Consider the following 15,498-nt stretch of genomic DNA (forward strand, 5'->3'; position numbering starts at 1 on the left):
ATTTATGTACTTAATAAAAATACCCTGCAATTGTACTTTTAGTGTACTAAACTGGTATACTTCAAGTCTGCTTAATTGTAACAACTAATTTTGTGCTTAATGCACTTTATTCGTGCAGAAGTCCAACTAAAGATATACTGAAGTATATTTAATTGTGCTAAAGTGGAACTATTGCAAGTACACTATTATGCCTCTATGATGCATTACACACAAAGGGTTTGAGTGAGTTTTACCATGATTTTTGTCTTGTTTTCCGTCACAGATGCCAAAATGACTTTTGAGCAAAAAGGTCTTGTTTTTTGCGAAACTGATCAAAATGAAGCGAGTCCGAATAAAAAAAAACTTGATTCAAAGCGATTCTTTTTAAAACCTCGTCGTCAGATATTACTAACTCGCTGCATTCTGATGCATTTAAATATTTTTTTGTTAATGTTCATGTTAGCTCAGGTGCATTAAATAATACAGTTAAAACTTTTGATTTTAATAACGTGTTATTAAATGTTGAAATTAACAAAGATTAATAAAGGCTTAGAAGATATTTTTGTCAAATGCATTCAAGTGCCCACTATAACAATATCATGCATGCTCATTACTGTGATATATCGTATTACTGGACACCGTCTAATTGTGTGCATTCTTTGATTCACTGATCTGAAAAAGACTTGATTTTCTTCTTACAGCTGAACTGACTCTGCATGACTGATTCTGTTATGTTCCTGTGTATCTGCGTGAAGCTGCTCTGAATCGGTCTCTACCGTATAAAGCTGATGTTTGGTGTGGTTTCTGTAGAGAACAGTGACATCAGTCAAGCGCTGTCCAAGCTGACGGAGCCCGCAGCCGTCCCCATGCACAAGCTGTCTGTCTCCAGCATGATGCACAGCGCGAGGAAACGCATCCGGAGAAACAGACGCGCCGAGGAGTCGCCGCTACACAACCACGTGCTCAACTCCATCCTGCTGGTGAGAGCATGCTGGGTGTTTACACGGGCCTCACTGTGAGGATGAGGATGATGAAGGGCCATGCATCGGAGCAGACTAGTGTTGAGAGTAACACTTTACAAGTAATATGTGATTACAGTGTGACCCTGGAGCACAAAACCAGTCATAAGGGTAATTTTTTTTAATTGAGATGTATACATCAGCTGAAATCAGAATAAATAAGCTTTCCATTGATGTATGGTTTGTGAGGATCGGACAATATTTGAAAATCTGGAATCTGAGGGTGCAAAAAAATCTAAATATTGAGAAAATCATCTTTAAAGTTGTTCAAATGAAGTTCTTAGCAATGCATATTACTAATCAAACATTAAGTTTTGATATATTTACGGTAGGACATTTACTAAATATCTTCATGGAACATGATCTTTACTTAATATCCTAATGATTTTTGGCATAAAAGAGAAATGTATAATTGTGACCCATACAATGTATTGTTGGCTATTGCTACAAATATCCCCCAGCGACTTAACACTGCTTTTGTGCTCCAGGGGTGAACGCATTAACACTAATGAGCAATATTTCTTACAGAAGTTATTTTTTTGTTAATGTTCATGTTAGCTCAGGTGCATTAAATAATACAGTTAAAACTTTTGATTTTAATAACGTGTTATTAAATGTTGAAATTAACAAAGATTAATAAAGGCTTAGAAGATATTTTTGTAAAATGCATTCAAGTGCCCACTATAACAATATCATGCATGCTCATTACTGTGATATATCGTATTACTGGACACCGTCTAATTGTGTGCATTCTTTGATTCACTGATCTGAAAAAGACTTGATTTTCTTCTTACAGCTGAAATGACTCTGCATGACTGATTCTGTTATGTTCCTGTGTATCTGCGTGAAGCTGCTCTGAATCGGTCTCTACCGTATAAAGCTGATGTTTGGTGTGGTTTCTGTAGAGAACAGTGACATCAGTCAAGCGCTGTCCAAGCTGACGGAGCCCGCAGCCGTCCCCATACACAAGCTGTCTGTCTCCAGCATGATGCACAGCGCGAGGAAACGCATCCGGAGAAACAGACGCGCCGAGGAGTCGCCGCTACACAACCACGTGCTCAACTCCATCCTGCTGGTGAGAGCATGCTGGGTGTTTACACAGGCCTCACTGTGAGGATGAGGATGATGAAGGGCCATGCATCGGAGCAGACTAGTGTTGAGAGTAACACTTTACAAGTAATATGTGATTACAGTGTGACCCTGGAGCACAAAACCAGTCATAAGGGTAATTTTTTTAAATTGAGATGTATACATCAGCTGAAATCAGAATAAATATGCTTTCCATTGATGTATGGTTTGTGAGGAGAGCACAATATTTGGCTGAGATACAACTATTTGAAAATCTGGAATCTGAGGGTGCAAAAAAATCTAAATATTGAGAAAATCATCTTTAAAGTTGTACACACACACGCTGGCACTCACTCACTCACACACACTCGCTCGCACTCACTCACTCACACACACACTCGCACTCACTCGCTCGCTCACACGCATTTACACACACGCACTCAAACACACTCACACGCACTCACACTCTCTCACACACACGCACTCACACACACACACGTGCACTCACACACACGCACTCACACACGCAGTAATGCATTACTTTACATAAAGAGTAACTAAGTAATGCAGTTAGTACTGTTTTTATGGAGTAACACAATATTGTAATGCATTACTTTTCAAAGTAGCTTTCTCCCATACTGGTAATAATACAGTAAAACGGGGTATCTTGTGTGTTTTACTGTGGGCTCATGTAGGTGAATACGTATATATACTTATACTGTATATATATATATATATATTTATATGCTTTACTGCATCCAGTTTAGACATAGTCAAAGTCACCTTCACTTCTATAGCACTTTATACAGTTAAGATTGTTACAAAGCAGCTTCACAGTATTACACAGGAAAATAACAGAATCAATGATGCAGATTTCTGGTTTGGAAGATGTATGTGCATAAGAGAGATATGGACAGAAATATGAGGCTTGTGTGAACAAACATCTCTGTTTTTAAAGCGCAGGTCATGTTTGGAGGGTTGGATGTTTCTGCCCTTTTCCACCAGCATCATAAACCTCTGTTGTGCCGTGCTTGTGTTTGTCCATCAGTATCTGTTCCCGGACGCAGCTCTGGATAAAGCAGACTGGAGCGAGGTCAGATCCACGCAGGAACCGGATCACGTGAGTCTCCGTCAGTCACTGGCTCAGATGCAGAGGATTGAACACGTCTCTGTGATGATGTGACGGTGTTCTCCTGTCAGCAGCACCTCTATAATCAGCTGAAGTCTGCTCCGAGCGACAGTCTGACGTACCGTCTGGCCCTGTGTGTCTGTATGGTGAACTTCCATCACGGAGGAGTGCGCGCCGTGGCTCACCTGTGGCAGGAGTTTGTGCTGGAGATGCGCTACCGCTGGGAGAACAACTGCCTGATCTACGGGTGAGAGACGCGTTCACAGCAGACCAGAACCTGCTGTTATTACACACACACACACTTCAGCTTCTGCTGCTTTACATGCTGCAGCTCGCTGGATTCTGATTGGCTGTCAGTGCTTTATTAAGGCTGGGATTGAGACGAACTTCACGATTCGATTCAGGTTTGATCTTGATTCGATATCGATTCATTTGGATCTATAGGCAATCAGGTACAAAACTCTAACTAATAAAACAATAAACTGGTACATTACTATAAAAAAAGTGATTTGTAAGGCAGTTTTATAATAAAACATTATTATATAATAAAAATTTAGTTGAATAATTTAATTCATGTCAGATTAATTAGAGCGTACATAAAATACTGACGAACAGGTTCAGTATACATATAATGAATATGTAATATATAGTGCATATGAAGAGTTTATTTGCAAAAACAGATAACTCAGTTTTTTTACATTTTCAAAAATCATGTTTTTATTGTGTTAGTTAGCTGTATTTTTTTAGTTATTTTTTAACCTAATCAAAATAACCCGACTGCAGTTTGATTGAGATTAATTCTAATGCACAATGAAAAAACGTGATTTTTGAAAACTGTTAAAAACAGAGTTGTCTGTTTTTGCAAATTAACACTTCATATATTGATCAATTTTTTTAGCTGACTATATCGAGTTTATAGTCATTAAATGCCTTTCCTAAGGTAGATGTGACGTTATTGGTGCGTTTGAATCACTGATTGATCTATTAGATGAATCATGGTCATCTCAGTTCTGATGTTCGATGTTTATTTGCTGCTATAACTAGTAGTAAAGCGAAAGAGCCGATCGCTTCCCTACAGCATCTGTCAGCACACAATAAAGAGCCACAAAACCACATTTAGTGATCAAACTGATGGAATTTCAAGGCTGAGACTGTGCTTCATATCAAAAGTAACAAAACAGATTATTGCAATTTACTTGATGGCAGAAGCTACAAATTATGTTTGATACATGTTTGAACTGAACTGAAAACAGCATAGATTTTTGGGATTTAAGAATAGATATCGGTTCATCGACCAAATTGATATTTACAACCCAGCCCTAGTTTTTATCATTCATCATCTGGAAAAATTGTTTGAAAAAGATTCCAGCGATTATCATTTCTCTGTGTCGTTATAGTCGCGCGGTGGACTTTGCTGTTCTTTTAGAGTTAGAGTGATTATTATGTTATTGTTATCGTCTTGAGTGATGTGTATTTGTCCTGGATCTCCTCTGATTCACAGAAATGAATCAGGCTGGCTTAATCTGTTGCAGTTTTAAAGCAGTTTAAATGAGAAACGCTGTTAGTATTTCTGTGTGTGAACGCTCTCAGACTCACGATTCCTGTCTGAAGTCTGTAGGACAGTTCATGGCCAAATAACAGGCACGTAAAAATATATATTTTCCAGTGTTTGTAATATATGCATTATCTCCTTCTGCAGTTCAGAGGCGTGGCGCGGGGGTCTGTGCTCGCGCTCGTGGTTCGAGTCTGTTCTGTCTGTTCTGTTGAACCAGAGTCTGTAGGGAGCGAGCTGCAGTCATTGATAACAATAACCCCGCGCTCTGCGGCTGCTGGCGTCTTTGTGTGCTAACGAGCGAAGCGTCTTCCTGATTGTGTAATGACCGCCTCTGTGTTGCTCTCTCAGGCTGGCCAGCGGAGCTCCGGATCTCAGGTGTTGTCTTCTTCATCAGAAACTGCAGGTGAAGCTCCACCGCCGGACCCTCGCTGTATACCGTCACGTCTGGGGAAAAACTGCACTTCCATGATGTACTATTTACACGCATTAATTTTGTACTCAATATACTAAAAGTTATTCTTTAGTACTTGAGTGCATCGTTACCACTTGTAGTACACTTGAACCCACTAGGGTATGAAAGATGGGTTCAAGTGTACCACAAGTGGTATCTAAATACGTTTTATAAATACAGAGATACATCATGGAAGTGCACTTGGGTGAGCATCCTCAAACACGTGATAGACGTGTAAAATCAGACAGTCTTTGGCAGATTGAAATGAATCGCTGAACTCAACCTGTTTGTGAAAATATCATCATTTTAACTTCAGCTCCAGCGTTATGCACAGAATGAACTAAAGTTGGCTGTAAAATGAAAACAAATGTGTTTTAAGCAGTTAGATTTCTTGGATGAAAAATATAAATCTCTTCTACTTGTTTATCTGACTGTACTGTAAATTTGTCCATTGGTTGTATTTCATTTTTCCACAGACATTATTTGATTATTCTTACAAATGATTGAAAGCAGGCACATTATATCTAGTTAAAGTCAACATTAAATGAAAATGTACTTTATTAATAATGAGATTCAGTGTTGGAAGAAAGAAAGTCACACAGGAGAACGACATGAGAGCAAGTAAAGGATTGTTTATAATATAATACCGTTCAAAAGTCTGGGGTCAGCACAAATGAACACTTTTACTCATCAAGGATGCATTAATTTGATCAAAAGTGACAGCAAAGACATTTATAATGTTACAAAATGTTTTTATTTCAAATACATTCTGTTCTTTTGAACTTTCTGTTCATCTGTGAATCCTGAAAAATAAAATGCATCACGGTTTCCACAAAAATATTGTGCAGCACGACTGTTTTCAACATTGATAATAATCAGAAATGTTTCTCGAGCAGCAGATCAGCATATTATACTGATTTCTGAAGATCATGTGACACTGAAGACTGGAGTAATGATGCTGAAAATACAGCTGCACATCACAGAAATACATTACAGTTTAACAGATATTCACACAGAAAATGGATATTTTAAATCATAATAATATTTCACATTTTTTACTGTATTTTTGATCAACTTAAATGCAGCCCTGATGAGCAGAAGAGACTTCTTGAGAAATGTTTCTGTGTTTAATGTGGCTGTGCACCCATCAGATGCTGAACTGCTGCATCGAGCGCAAGCGAGCGAGGGATGATGGGAGGAAGAGCGGCGCGTCAGACGCGGCCAGGAGCCTCCCGGGGCCCGCCGAGGTTTCTCCGGGGAAGTCCTGGGACTCGTGGAGCGACAGCGAGGAGGAGTTCTTCGAGTGTCTGAGCGACACGGAGGAGATGAAGGAGACGGAGAGCGAGAAAAAGACGGCCAGTAAGAGCAAAGCTGTTGATATTTTAAATCCTAATAATATTTCACAATTTTTACTGTATTTTTGATCAAATAAATGCAGCCTTGGTGAGCAGAAGAGACTTCTTGAGAAATGTTTCTGTGTTTAATGTGGCTGTGCACCCATCAGATGCTGAACTGCTGCATCGAGCGCAAGCGAGCGAGGGATGATGGGAGGAAGAGCGGCGCGTCAGACGCGGCCAGGAGCCTCCCGGGGCCCGCCGAGGTTTCTCCGGGGAAGTCCTGGGACTCGTGGAGCGACAGCGAGGAGGAGTTCTTCGAGTGTCTGAGCGACACGGAGGAGATGAAGGAGACGGAGAGCGAGAAAAAGACGGCCAGTAAGAGCAAAGCTGAAGGTCGCCTGCAGCCGCATGGCAAGCGGACTCTTCTGAACTCAGCGGAGCCGCTCTACATCCCCGTCACACAGGTCAGGACTGCTTAGATGATGCTTGTGCTGAACCCGTCTGTTTACAATGCTACAACTTATCTTTAGAATCATCGTTTAACTGCTGCATTTGAGCTGAAAAACTACATTTCCCATGATGCTACAGAAAAGAATAGCAGCAAGCGTATTGCATTTGCTGCTTGGTTTGCTTCGAGAAGCCTTCGTGTGTGTATATATACAGTATATATATTAGGGCTGTCAGTCGATGAACATTTTTAATCTAATTAATTGCATGATGTTTCTATTAATTCATCTAATTAATCACAAAATAAATTTGACAGTAAAAAGCTTATCTTTAGAATCATCGTTTAACTGCTGCATTTGAGCTGAAAAACTAAATTTCCCATGATGCTACAGAAAAGAATAGCAGCAAGCGTATTGCATTTGCTGCTTGGTTTGCTTCGAGAAGCCTTCGTGTGTGTATATATACAGTATATATATTAGGGCTGTCAGTCGATTAACATTTTTTATCTAATTAATTGCATGATGTTTCTATTAATTCATCTAATTAATCACAAAATAAATTTGACAGTAAAAATACCCACAATAGATTATTTAAAGCTAGTTTTGTGTTAAATGAGAAAGTATCAAGTAGACATTAGAGCTGGGCGGTATTATCGTATATATCGACGATGTCTCGTAAGTATCACGATGTCAACAGTCAGGTAACAGACGATTATCGGCATTATCGGAAAAAATTACAAATAATAAACCTAGTATGTTGCAAAAAATATTTTACATAGCACCATAGTCCCATATATATATATCTTTTATAATACGTTTCCAGTCTCAGCTCGTCGTTCAGTGCCTTTAATTGTTGTGCGGTTTAAGTGTTGTCGCTCTTAGTGATGCACCGAAATATCAGTAACTGAACATTGATTTTTGAGGGAAAACATTGACCGAAACATGACTGTGTTAGCATCTATTTGTTGATTAACTATATCCATTTCTCATTTTTTTAAGTGATCTTTATTTTGATGGACTGGTATTTATTTATTTGAACCCAATATCGATCTTTTAGTCTGTTTAGTTTTCAGTTGATGCGTGAACAAAACTTCACTAAACATCATTTGTAACTTTTGTGCTTTGTTACTTTTGAATCTTTTATAATACGTTTCCAGTCTCAGCTCGTCGTTCAGTGCCTTTAATTGTTGTGCTGTTTAAGTGTTGTCGCTCTTAGTGATGCACCGAAATATCAGTAACTGAACATTGATTTTTGAGGGAAAACATTGACCGAAACATGACTGTGTTAGCATCTATTTGTTGATTAACTATATCCATTTCTCATTTTTTTAAGTGATCTTTATTTTGATGGACTGGTATTTATTTATTTGAACCCAATATCGATCTTTTAGTCTGTTTAGTTTTCAGTTGATGCGTGAACAAAACTTCACTAAACATCATTTGTAACTTTTGTGCTTTGTTACTTTTGATATGAAACAAAGTCTCAGAATTTAAATTCTGTCCATTTTCTCACTAAATGCAGTCAGTATGCTGGTTTGTGGCTGACGGATCTCTTCCGCTTTACTACTAGTTACAGCAGCAAATAAACATGAATGAACAGCAGAAGAAACATAACAACTCGCTGAAATTAAACATGAATCATGTTTCAACTGCGGAAAGACGTCAATAAAACAAATTGTGAACAATATGTCAGGAAAGCCGTTCAGTGTCCATAAACTAGACAGCATTGTGTGTGACTGAATAAGCCTGTGTGAGAGCAGGTGTTTACGACAGGCGCGCGGGAGAGCGGATGAGTGGAGAAACTCTCACAGGGGTTTGCTGTGGTGGAGCACAACGAGATGGTGTTAAGATTGCTCTGGAAAACAAGAGAGAGGCTTGCTTGAGTGCAGGAAGATAAAGCATGCTGTTTGAAACATCAGTGCTGTTATACGTCTCAAACTCTTCCACAGTCTTTAGCAGACAGTTTTATTCACCGGTTCTTTACGCTGGGTGGTGATTTCCTCCGGGTGAGTGTGTGTGTGTGTGTGTGTGTGTTTATAAAGCGGAGAGTTCCGGTGCTTGACTCTGATTGGCTGAGCCGCGTTCGAAGCTGTTGTAAATGACGCTACAAAGTAACACACACCTTTGTTTACGTTTGTGTGTTGCTCGGCAACTACTTTGTAGCAACCACAACTGTTTCTGAGGAGCTACATTGTTTGGTGGAAGAATACTGTGTTTATTAATATCATTACACTTTATTTGCTCTGCTTTATTTTGTGTAATCTTACTACGTATATGCAATAACCGTTTTATAAAAGCAGTAACCCCCGTGAAGCTTCGCGTCGTGCCTAACAACGCCCCGTAGCTGTTCTAAATTCACTGTAAACCACGGCTTCACGGGGCTTATTTTTGTGTAATCTTACTACGTGTATGCAATAACCGTTTTATAAAAGCAGTAACCCCCGTGAAGTCTGCGTCGTGCCTAACAACGCCCCGTAGCTGTTCTAAATTCACTGTAAACCACGGCTTCACGGGGCTTATTGCTTTAATCTTTACTCTTCGTAAGCATTGTGTTTTCATCTGTATGGCTGAACAGACTCTTTAAATCATGAAGGAGCTGCACCATATTTAATATAATCATCACTTCCGGCCTTCTTGGTTGTAGATGATGTCTGCACGATCCATAATAGTTTGTGACATCAGATTATTCTTTGTTTAGTTATGTATGTTTTCGTAGGAGAAATGAAGCTGTTGAACCGGGCCAGCGGCACCTTGTTGTTCCTTCACACCGAGGCACAAAGGTGTTTTCCAGAACCTCCGCCTAGGGCGGCTCGATTAGGACAAATCATAATCACGATTATTTTGGTCAATATTGTAATCACGATTATTTAAGAGTGGGCCATATGACCAAAACTTTATATGAATGATTTAGTTAAAGATAGTGATATATATCAAATATATATTTTCTGTAAATAAGGTTGCTATGACATCTACAATTTAGATGCCAGCGAAATGCCACAATTCTCAACACCCTGGAGCACTAAACCAGTCATGAGGGTCAATTTTATTAAAATTGAGATGTATGCATCATCTGAAAGCTGAATAAATCATCTTTCCACTGATGTATGGTTTGTTAGGATCAGACAATATTTGAAAATCTGGAATCTGAGGGTGCAAAAAAATCTAAATATTGAGAAAATCATCTTTAAAGTTGTTCAAATGAAGTTCTTAGCAATGCATATTACTAATCAAACATTAAGTTTTGCCAGCGGCACCTTGTTGTTCCTTCACACCGAGGCACAAAGGTGTTTTCCAGAACCTCCGCCTAGGGCTGCTCGATTAGGACAAATCATAATCACGATTATTTTGGTCAATATTGTAATCACGATTATTTAAGAGTGGGCCATATGACCAAAACTTTATATGAATGATTTAGTTAAAGATAGTGATATATATCAAATATATATTTTCTGTAAATAAGGTTGCTATGACATCTACAATTTAGATGCCAGCGAAATGCCACAATTCTCAACACCCTGGAGCACTAAACCAGTCATGAGGGTCAATTTTATTAAAATTGAGATGTATACATCAGCTAAAAGCTGAATAAATAAGCTTTCCACTGATGTATGGTTTGTTAGGATCAGACAATATTTGAAAATCTGGAATCTGAGGGTGCAAAAAAATCTAAATATTGAGAAAATCATCTTTAAAGTTGTTCAGATGAAGTTCTTAGCAATGCATATTACTAATCAAACATTAAGTTTTTATATATTTACGGTAGGAAATGTACAAAATATCTTCATGGAACATGATCTTTACTTAATATCCTAATGATTTTTGGCATAAAAGAGAAATGTATAATTGTGACCCATACAATGTATTGTTGACTATTGCTACAAATATCCCCCAGCGACTCAACACTGCTTCTGTGCTGCAGAGACACATATTGATTAATATCAAACACACAGGCGGCAGCAGGAATATAGCTGCTGTCACTTTAAGAGCCGCACGGATCCAATTCACTGTTACACACGTGTTTTCATTCTCAACTCTTTGTTCATTTATTACATAACCTTCACCCTCTCTGCTCCTGCAAACCTCCATCAGGACTGACGAAACCATCACAGCTTTTCCACCCCGCAACCCTAAACCAATGCACTGGCAAAACAACAGTAAACCAAAACGGCGCTTCTCTTCTGCTCGGTTTTTTCTCATCTCTAAACGTGGCACTAAATGCTGTGAATCCCGTGTGGCTCTCACGCTCCTCTATTGTAAATCACCTTGGATAAAAGAATCTGCTAAATTGCAAAAATCGAGTGGAGTGCTGCAGGGACACATATTGATTAATATCAAACACACAGGCGGCAGCAGGAATATAGCTGCTGTCACTTTAAGAGCCGCACGGATCCAATTCACTGTTACACACGTGTTTTCATTCTCAACTCTGTTCATTTATTACATAACCGTCACCCTCTCTGCTCCTGCAAACCTCCATCAGGACTGACGAAACCATCACAGCAACCCTAAACCAATGCACTGGCAAAACAACAGTAAACCAAAACGGCGCTTCTCTTCTGCTCGGTTTTTTCTCATCTCTAAACGTGGCACTAAATGCTGTGAATCCCGTGTGGCTCTCACGCTCCTCTATTGTAAATCACCTTGGATAAAAGAATCTGCTAAATTGCAAAAATCGAGTGGATCGTGTCATAACTGTTATTATTGTGCCGCAGGAGCCCGCGCCCATGACTGAAGACCTGCTGGAGGAGCAGTCGGAGGTTCTGGCCAAACTGGGCACGTCGGCTGAAGGAGCGCACCTCCGCGCCCGCATGCAGAGCGCCAGTGAGTGAGTGAGTGAGTGTGTGAGTGTGTGTGTGTGTGTTAAAAAACATACAAAACGGTGTTTTATGAAATAAAAAAATTGCCAGTAGTTTACTGTAAGGGGTAGGTTTAGGTGTAGGGTTGGTGTAGGGCAGTGGTTCTCAACCTTTTTTTCCACTGGACCGCACAATGGTCCAAGTGCAAGTCTCGCGGGCCGCACGCGTATCATTTACATATGTCACCAATACAAACCAACCAGATTTATAATAGCCTATTATAGCATAAATATTATGATATATAATCGATTACATTCATTGAAATAAATAAATAATTATACTCCCCATTAATAAAACACCTGATGCTGTCGGGAGCTGACCAATTTTGTGAAATTCGTCTGGAAAGGAGCAACAGCACAATGAAGTTGCCATTGTAAGTTGCAGTCTGTAAGATGCACACGGAAGCGTGACTTGACACGTGACATTGCAGAAAATGTGCGTTCACAAATGTAGCCTATGTTGATCCAAATATGGAAAGCACTTTTGAATTTAATAGTCTGAGGTTCTCTCCAGAGACGTTTTGTGACAATTATGACAATTTTCACGTCATAGTTCAGACGCGGGCCAGGCATCGGGCTTGTTTTAGGCGTCTCCTATTTTTATATTTTAGACAGCCATCAATTAGTGATGAAAAAAAAAAATAATTTGCAGTGCTGGTGGAAACAACACGAGACCATGCTACCGTGACTGTAAGAGCGGCTCGACGGTGTTTAGTGTCCAGCAGCAGCGAGCGTGCCGTCAGCGCAGCTGAACAGTTCTGCGTTCAAATGCACACAGTAGGCTTACGCTTGCCGCAAAGCACCGGCGAAAGTAATTACCATGAATGTGTCAGGGGGAAATAGTAAGGAGATATTTGACTTATTTACTAATAAAGTAGTGTTTTCTGAGTCGGTGTCACAAGGATGAACTTGCCATCTCCTCACTAGACGTGCCTTTAGAGAGAAGTGCATCTTTACGGATTATGATTATAATGAAAGAGTTTTTGTTTTGGATTTGTTTTATTTCGTCAAGTAGTAATTTAAAGCTTTCTATAGATATATTTATCATATCTGTGAGGCATGTATTCGCTGAGTTTCGGTTCATTTTTGTAAGCGCTCCTGTTCAAGACCGAGACGGCAGAAAGCGCATCGTGTTTGTTTTCTTTATTTTATAAAAGCACAACGTTTTGTTGATATTGTGAGTGCACACAAATAAAAGTAGATGCTTTACAGTTACGAATGATGTATTACTCTTACCTTTATGAGTAAAAATAACGGCGTATCCACTGAAAAACACAAGTGATCGTGCTGGCGCCTCCGTGTCCTGCAGAGCGTCTCCGCACAAACTACTGGATACAGCGCACATTTATCTAGGTTTAACGTTAAAACATTGTTATATGCTTGAACTGTTTTATATAGATTTTATTTTAGGCAAGTCGTGATGATTTGAGAAGGCTAAATTGATCAAACATAGGCTATGATCAGCTCACTGTCTGCCGCTTGGTCGTTACTAAAAAACAAAACCTTACATTTAACGACCAAAAAATGCTCCAAACGTTTTTCTAAATTAACTTAAAAAAACGAAACGAAATATAATCACTTTGCCGTTACATACAAAACTGAACTATTTTAATATAGCTGAAACGGTAGTATAAGCTGTTTTGGGAGAAGGGGAAAAAAGATGGACTCGGGTCGGTAATTCTGATGAGCTGTCGGACACGGGCCGGGCCAGGGCCTGAACGTCACGGGCCAGGGCCGGGCTAGGGCCTATATTTGAGGCCTGTGCAGGGCTCTAGTCTGAACATCTTCAAGTGAGTGGCGGGGCAAACCGAAAGTCCAGCACTCTCCTACCGTCACTGCTGCGACTACTCTTGTTTGTATGTGTTCCTTCGCTGGCATTTTCCACATTTCGTTTTTCTCCCTTAATAACAAATGTGTCTGATTGCATTCTGATGCTCAATTTTACCGAACTAATGGCTGCTGATGACTATTTGAATTGAACTCTGCCCAAGTGCGTGCTTGTAAGTGTTCGTGTTAATTACGTGAGTAAGGCTACAGGTCTGCTCATGTCTGAAAATAATATATGAAAAATAAAATTATTTTACATGAAAACATTGTAGCTTATATTGGTTTAGTACATTTTTAAATTAATGTAAAAACTAAAATGAATTGTAAAACTGAAAGTTTTTTTTTTTTTTAATTGTGTTCAGCATGATGAGCTGCATTTGAATTCGTGATGGGCCGCGGGTTGAGAACCACTGGTGTAGGGCGATAGAAAATACAGTTTGTACAGTATAAAAAACCATTACACCTATGGAGAGTCCCTGTAAACCACAAATGCGCGTGTGTGTGTGTGTGTGTGTGTGTGTGTGTGTGTGTGTGAGTGTGTGCGCGAGCGAGCGAGCGCGAGAGAGAGAGAGAGAGAGCGAGAGGGGACACATCACAGTGGAGTCAGCTGTCTTAACCGTGGCTTGTGTACTGCACACACATATTTCTCACTGTGTCTGTGACATTAAACGTGTGTGTGTTTATGTGTGTGTGTTTCCACAGGCAGCGAATCCCGGCTGTTGTCTGGAGGATTTCGTGCGCTGGTATTCTCCGAGAGATTACGTGGAGGAGGAAGGGGAGGATGAAGCGGGACAGACGGTCATACGGGGCGACCTGAGCGCCCGCATGAAGATCCCGGGGAACATGTGGGTGGAGGCCTGGGAGACGGCCAAAGCCACGCCGGCCCGCCGACAGAAGAGGCTGTTCGACGACACCAAAGAGGCTGAGAAGGTCAGAACCCTGAGTGTGGATTCGGACGGCCTCGGTCCAGAAACGTGATCCGCTTTTGATTAATATGACCCATTCATTTCAAGCCACACAAACACGATCATTCATTAGAGATGCACCGAGTGTTCAGCAACCGAAATAAGCGAAAAGACTGAGTAAAATGTACCGAAAAATGATGATGTGGTGTGGAAGCATTTAAAACTGTCCAAGAAAAACGCAAAAATCACAGACAGCTGGACTGATTAGCACTGCACCGCATGTCTCCGATGAGAAGAGGATGAATGAAATCGAGAAATAGCCTTGAGCATTTAAATACACTGCAGAGTGTTATGTTTCTAATACAGTATTCTGACAGCAATGACGAGCTCGTTAGCCAGGGTTCAGAGTCCAAAGCGTGAGGAAAACCTGCTCTGAAACCGTGTTACTCGTCAGATGCGCGGTCACATTTGTATTAATTTTCACAAGGCATGTGATGCGTGCGACAAACATCTTCCTGAATTCGTAATGAGACTCATTTATAAATCTGCTGCTGTCAACAAAAAGAAGCGCTGAGGTCTTCCTGCGGGTTTCAACAAAATAACAACTCCCATCAACATTCATAATGTTAGTTTTGTAATTTTACTGTTGATCTGTAAAATAAAACAATAAGTAAGATTATGATAATTATAATTACAACAGCTCTTATTATAACATTCACACACAGTGTTCAAATTGGGATCTGTAATATTTTCTAATGTTTTAAAAGAAGTCTCTTCTCCGCAAGCCTGCGTTTATCTGTACAGTAAAAATACACGCCTGATTCAAGAAGACGGTCTCAAAAATAGCCTAAAAATATTATTTTACCAACTTATTTTAAGTTAAATTGTGCTTTGTTGGTATAATGTCTGCTAGAATGTTAAAAAAAA

At 39.8% G+C, this 15,498-nt stretch overlaps 2 protein-coding genes across 2 annotated transcripts; both read left to right on the forward strand.

Annotated features, from left to right (window-relative positions):
* The first annotated feature begins 698 nt into the window (after positions 1 to 698).
* Positions 699 to 6,666, forward strand: LOC107572631 (rab3 GTPase-activating protein catalytic subunit-like). Its single transcript, XM_016259051.1, has 6 exons — positions 699 to 959; positions 3,115 to 3,186; positions 3,267 to 3,442; positions 5,099 to 5,153; positions 6,353 to 6,574; positions 6,658 to 6,666. The coding sequence occupies exons 1-6, from the start codon at positions 768 to 770 to the stop codon at positions 6,664 to 6,666; spliced, it is 726 nt and encodes a 241-aa protein (XP_016114537.1). The 5' UTR covers positions 699 to 767.
* Positions 6,667 to 6,676: 10 nt separating this feature from the next.
* Positions 6,677 to 14,644, forward strand: LOC107572632 (rab3 GTPase-activating protein catalytic subunit-like). The gene is made up of 3 exons (XM_016259052.1): positions 6,677 to 7,002; positions 11,697 to 11,805; positions 14,373 to 14,644. The coding sequence occupies exons 1-3, from the start codon at positions 6,685 to 6,687 to the stop codon at positions 14,642 to 14,644; spliced, it is 699 nt and encodes a 232-aa protein (XP_016114538.1). The 5' UTR covers positions 6,677 to 6,684.
* The last annotated feature ends 854 nt before the right edge of the window (positions 14,645 to 15,498 follow it).

This window comes from Sinocyclocheilus grahami, unplaced genomic scaffold (genome assembly GCF_001515645.1).
Source record: "Sinocyclocheilus grahami isolate Dianchi unplaced genomic scaffold, SAMN03320097.WGS_v1.1 scaffold1783.1, whole genome shotgun sequence".
In the NCBI taxonomy this organism is placed as follows: Eukaryota; Metazoa; Chordata; class Actinopteri; order Cypriniformes; family Cyprinidae; genus Sinocyclocheilus; species Sinocyclocheilus grahami.

Excerpts from the sequence above, each read along its gene's own strand:
- LOC107572632 (XM_016259052.1), top strand. The coding sequence starts at position 6,685 with ATGTGGCTGTGCACCCATCAGATGCTGAACTGCTGCATCGAGCGCAAG. Across the intron at positions 7,003-11,696 it reads TCTACATCCCCGTCACACAG|GAGCCCGCGCCCATGACTGA; the intron begins GTCAGGACTGCT and ends ATTGTGCCGCAG. Across the intron at positions 11,806-14,372 it reads CGCCCGCATGCAGAGCGCCA|CGAATCCCGGCTGTTGTCTG; the intron begins GTGAGTGAGTGA and ends TTCCACAGGCAG.
- LOC107572631 (XM_016259051.1), top strand. The coding sequence starts at position 768 with ATGTTTGGTGTGGTTTCTGTAGAGAACAGTGACATCAGTCAAGCGCTG. Across the intron at positions 3,187-3,266 it reads CCACGCAGGAACCGGATCAC|CAGCACCTCTATAATCAGCT; the intron begins GTGAGTCTCCGT and ends TTCTCCTGTCAG. Across the intron at positions 5,154-6,352 it reads TTCTTCATCAGAAACTGCAG|ATGCTGAACTGCTGCATCGA; the intron begins GTGAAGCTCCAC and ends TGCACCCATCAG.